This window comes from Arachis ipaensis, chromosome B06, assembly GCF_000816755.2.
Source record: "Arachis ipaensis cultivar K30076 chromosome B06, Araip1.1, whole genome shotgun sequence".
In the NCBI taxonomy this organism is placed as follows: domain Eukaryota; kingdom Viridiplantae; phylum Streptophyta; class Magnoliopsida; order Fabales; family Fabaceae; genus Arachis; species Arachis ipaensis.
This window is the reverse complement of record NC_029790.2, coordinates 11,856,348-11,862,032: the sequence shown is the minus strand read 5'-3', so window position 1 is coordinate 11,862,032 and position 5,685 is coordinate 11,856,348. Positions and strand designations below refer to the sequence as shown.

At 33.5% G+C, this 5,685-nt stretch overlaps 2 protein-coding genes across 2 annotated transcripts; both read left to right on the top strand.

Moving 5' to 3' along the window:
- LOC107645953 (40S ribosomal protein S14) lies at window positions 50–2,168 on the top strand. The gene is made up of 6 exons (XM_016350114.2): window positions 50–200; window positions 699–818; window positions 911–956; window positions 1,354–1,439; window positions 1,691–1,820; window positions 1,904–2,168. The coding sequence occupies exons 1-6, from the start codon at window positions 198–200 to the stop codon at window positions 1,969–1,971; spliced, it is 453 nt and encodes a 150-aa protein (XP_016205600.1). The 5' UTR covers window positions 50–197; the 3' UTR covers window positions 1,972–2,168.
- LOC107648017 lies at window positions 2,692–3,822 on the top strand. The gene is made up of 2 exons (XM_016352047.2): window positions 2,692–2,871; window positions 3,209–3,822. Exons 1-2 carry the CDS (start codon window positions 2,802–2,804, stop codon window positions 3,757–3,759), a joined length of 621 nt encoding a protein of 206 aa, XP_016207533.1. The 5' UTR covers window positions 2,692–2,801; the 3' UTR covers window positions 3,760–3,822.

Sequence of the window (5,685 nt, the reverse complement as noted above, 5' to 3'; positions counted from 1 at the left end):
ACATTTATCTGAGTAAAATTGTTTTTTGGGGTTGTTTGGGTAGTTTTGTTTCTGGGCTTCTATGAGGCCCAAGTCCAACTCCAGTATTACAACCCTAAGGCATTTAAAACCCTAAGGCATTCCACTGTCTGGGTATATATTGCAAACCTAGGGTAAGTGAAAGCTGATTCTCACTGCGAAACCTTCGAGCACCAACCATGGTATGTCTCTCTCTTTCTGTTAGATTTCGTTTCACCAATTTCTGTTGCTTAGTCTTCCATTCTTGTTCTTAATTATCAGTCCACGTCATTTTGTTTGATCTGTGATAATCAATGAAGAAGTCTGATTGTAGTGTATTAGGTGATTCAGCTAGACGTTGATTTTTCTTTTAAATAAAAGCTCTTTTTGATTTTTCTTTTAAATAAAATCTCTTTTTCTTTTGCCCTAGCTACCTGTATTTTCGTTATAATCTGATTCTTTGTATGCATCTTTTTATTCTTTACTTAATTAGCTGAACCCTTCAGTAGCAGCTAAAAACAGGATTGAAGGGAATGGTGGGAAACTCTCATTGTTCTGTTAATTAGAAGGAAGCAATAATTAGATGCAATTTTTTCATTATTAGAACTTGTTATGTTAGTTGTGTTGGGAATTGGTTATGCAATTGGGAATGTGATGAGGATATTCGGTTTTAAGACTGTGTGGTGTTGATTCTTTTGCAGTCGAGGAGAAAGGTTAGAGAGCCCAAGGAGGAAACCGTCACTCTTGGCCCTGCTGTTAGAGAGGGGGAACATGTTTTTGGTGTTGCTCGCATTTTTGCATCATTCAATGACACCTTTATTGTGAGTACACTATGTTCATCTTTTTTCTCCTTGTTCTTATTTTATTGAATTTGCTGAATCGATGGTTTTGAGTGGGTGATTTGTCATTGCAGCATGTGACTGATTTGTCTGGAAGGGAAACCCTTGTCCGCATCACTGGTAAGTGTGTTTCTCTTCACATTGCATTAAGCTATAAACAAAGATTCTTATTAAATGGATACTTTATTCTATAACAGTTCTATAGCCAATTTCAATGTTTTTTTTTTGAGGTATTTGAAACAACTTTACTTTTTCCAAGATTATGATTGGGCTGAATGGCTGACGATCTCCTGTTTTTATGAAACTGTTTCAACTTTCAAGTAATACTAAACATATGCCTTGTTTTATAATAATGTAAACTAGCCAATATTTTAATTACTACTACATTCTCAAACTGCAAAATTTTACTTTCTACTTTATGTAGCACCAAATTAACTGTTTTTGGCTTTCCAAGAATTCCTGATACGTCTCAGAATAAATCCATATGTATCTTATGTATTTTGTTTCTTATAATCAGGTGGAATGAAGGTTAAAGCTGACAGAGATGAATCATCCCCATATGCTGCTATGCTTGCAGCACAAGATGTTGCTGCTAGATGCAAGGTGTTTATGATTATCCTTAATTTAGTTTTTCATATAGACTTTCATGACAATATATTAACATGTGAATCTCGTATTGTTCATACTGTTGATTTAGTAATTTTATATTGTTCATATCAATAATAGTCGGTGTTTATGTTTTTGAATATTTTTCCCTTTCTATTCTTGTTAGTTTGCTACATGATTATTCCAACTTGTGATCACATCTCTGTATAGTGTTCAAAGTTCACTGACTTGATTCTATTTGGAAGCAGGAGCTGGGCATAACTGCTCTTCATATCAAGCTCCGTGCCACCGGTGGAAACAAGACAAAAACACCTGGCCCTGGTGCTCAGTCTGCTCTCCGCGCCTTGGCTCGCTCTGGAATGAAAATTGGCCGCATAGGTATATGCATTTTTTAGATGCTGCGATAAACTTGATGCTTGACTAATTTTTGCAATTGTTAATCATGTTTTTGTTTTCTTCAGAGGATGTGACTCCGATTCCTTCAGATAGCACTCGTAGAAAGAGCGGTAGAAGGGGAAGAAGGCTTTGAAGATTGCTATGGCTGCCCAAGCCTTCTGTTTTTGTCTGTGTTTTGAAATTCAGAACTCTATTGTACTTCTTGACGGTTGACATGTTTGTCCAACTGTTTTAATTGAGCTTGTTTAGAGTTTCCGTTTGATGCCCCCGTTGGACAGTAAAATACAAAACAAAATACATGAAATTTAATTAGACTGCTATTTTTTAAAACAATCACGCTAAATCAGCTTGTTAGCCTTGTTATCTTCGAAATCTGATACTTGATATTATACGAATAATGTACGAAATATTGGTATATGTTTAGAATTACAAAGAAAACAAGGAATGCAACGTTTTTCTTACAAGTTATGAGGTGAAGTTACTTGAATGTTTTTAAACGAGTTAATCCAAAAACAAAATGAATTTTAATTGACCCAAAAGTGAAATGAATTTCATAATTAGTGTTTGAGACTAAGGTGGTTTTGTAAAATATAGTATATACGAGCTCATTCAAAATGACATAAATGGTCTAGTAGCTAAACATAAGTTGGATGTTTTTGTACTGATCAAAATGAAATTCATTTTGTGATACCGAAACCAAGCCTTTTATAACAATGTTTTCCAGAGGTGGAAAAACAAAATCCGAGCTATATCCCAATTTGAGGGAGCAAGAGCCCATTTTGTAGAAAGAAATATTGGGATCCATGACAAGGATGGTCCACTTCACACATAGTCTAAACAGAAATTAAAAGGAAACTCTGCATCTTGCCTTTCCTCCAAGCTTCATTAATTTTTGTTTGTTTGTATTAAATAAACATTAATTGGATTCGGTTTCCCATATACCGTTACTGTCGTTCCGATGACATGGATTTCCACAAGAAACGCGTCCGGTTGCTGGTATTTGTCGCCTTCATCATTGTTCTTAGCATGGCAGGTACCTAATTACATTCCACCCCACTCTCAATCTCAATTCAATGTTATTAATTTATTTTTGATAGATCGCTATAACATTAATTTCATGCATGTTATATATAATAATAATTGAGAAATATCTTTTGTATCATATATATTCATTGTATTGGTCGATTATGAACATATATAAGGGAAGAAACAATATAAGAAAACACATTTGGATCTGTCATAAGTTCAACCCTGTTATTATTTGCATTAGCATCATTAATTATATTAACTTGGAGTGTTTTCCAACAATGAAACGTTCTAATTTCTAACAATCTCAAATAATGGTTTTTAATTTCATTATATTTTCCAAGCTGAGAAATGCAGGAAGCTTGTTCCGGATCATGCAACATCCAAGAGTGGAAAGTTTACAGTGTGGAATTGCTTGGACATGGGATACGGAAGTCTAGCATGCGGTGTGAAGGAAAGTACGAAGCTGTATTTCCACAACTTAAGAGCTGCACATATTGAGAAAGCCAAGAACCAAGCAATGAAATCTGCACTGACTGATGCAAAGTCACAGGGCATGGCACAGTCATTAGCAGAGAAGCATGCTGAGAAAGAAGGCGCAAAGGCGGCGAAGTTGGCTTCGCACAAGGCTCAGCGCGTGATAGGTCCCATGATATCTTCTGGATGGGACTTCTTTGAGGCAGTGTACTATGGTGGGAGTGATGCAGAGGGTGCAATCAGGGGAAGCGGCACTTTGTTTGGTTCATATCTTGGTGGCTTCTTTGGGGAACAAAGGCTTGGCAGACTTGGTTTTCTAGTGGGTAGCCAAATGGGAAGTTGGTTTGGTGGTAGAATTGGCCTAATGCTCTATGATATTCTTAATGCAATCCATTTCTTGATTAATCTTAGCAACTGAAACTTTCATATTTAAACAATTAGTTTCACTATAAAATATCAACATTTATAGATACCATTTATACATTTAATTAGGAGTTTCTTCTATCATGCCTATAATTAAGATACAAAATATAGGTCTTTACTTTTTTTATTTTTCACCTTTTAGACAAATTCGATACAAATGCTTTAGGCACTCAAAATCTCCTTATTCAAGTGATTACTCATATAAAATTATTTTCATGTAAAGATGATATAGATATCATCTTCGTATGAATTATCATCTTTTATACAAAAAAGTCACCATTTATTTATTATTCTTTTTAGTTTCTAACTTATAATACAAAAACAGATTTCATTTCACTACTTTGTGTTATTCCTCTTTTAAATTCTTGTGAAGGTTAGGATAGAAGATATAAGGGGAAAGCTAAGTATGATTCAGAGGAATACGTATTATTATATATGTGGTTTCCGTTAGATACACGGCGTGGTGGGTCGTGTGGTGGCCATACACCTCTTTGAGAGTGATGGAGTGACGGAGGAAGCATCATTCATGGAAGAGACAATGTTGAGTTATCTATCTGTTATGTGGTTCCGGCGTCGTGTGGTTGCCATACTCCCATTTGCATCAATCAAATAAATAATAAAAGTATTTTTGACTTCAACCATAACCCACCAATATGCTCAATCAACATTATTATTATTTTATGCAATCTTTGTCTTATGCACTGCAATAAAATTGGAATGGTACAACCGAAAGCTAAGCTAGCTAGCTATGTGATGCCCCATATCTTTAATTTAGCCGTATATCTTCATCTCTTGTAGTTGTATGGTATCTTCTTTTTTCTCTCAGATACCCCTACCCTACACGCACCTTGTTGTAAAAGTGCTTTATGTTATTGGTTTGCACTATTATATTGACTATTCCCTTTTAATTTGATTTGTTTCAGCGTCGAGTAATCCCATTTGGTTGCTACTGTTACTGCCATCTTGCAATTGGAGTGGCCAAATTGCCCAAAAATAGACATCAGAATATAATTCAGATAGTTCGATACTGTCGTAAAGATGTCTAGAAATACGGATACTTTTTTTTAAAGAGTCCCGCTAGAGAGCTAATAGAGTATTTGTACAATGTATACAATGGGCTTATTTGGTCTAATATGAGTTAAAAAATAAACATTTAGGGCCCGTTTGGAAAACTCTAGAAGTAGTTTTTTTTAACTTTTGACTTATGAAAAGTAGTAGTATTAATGTCGGGTGCAATTTTCAAAACCAAATTGCAACTTTCTAAGAAGCTATTTTGGAGCTTATAGAGAAGTTAAAAAAAATGACTTCTCTCATAATACTTCTACTTTTCATTACATTTCTTTAAAATAAGCACTTTTAGAGTTAAAAATCCAAACACAAAATAACTTATTTATAAGTTACTTTTAACAGAGTCATTTATTGTTTAAGTTATTTTATCAAAAGGAGCTTAATTAAGTTAGTTACCCAAACTGGGCCTTAGAATAAAATATTATTAATTTTTCAAACACAATACACCTATATTATCCAGAATAACCATCCAGGTACTAGAGATAATAGACTTCTGATATCCTACTGAATCGAACATCTCTATACCCCCATTATACACATTGTATAGATACTCTATTAGCTCCCTTTTGTGTCCGCGACATATTTTGGATACTCGTCCCACACGTTTAGATATATTTAAATACCATTATGTGTCAGTATGTCTTATTCTTAACATGTATTTTTAAAATGAATTTAAAAATAATATATATTATTAATTATTAAAATAAAAATTATTTTAAATATTTTATATAATTAAAAATATTAAAATAATTAAAAATTTAATTTATATTTTAATATCAATAAAATATTAAAATATCATTATAATTTATCTAAAAATTATTTTATATTTTATATATTATGTGTTTGAATATCT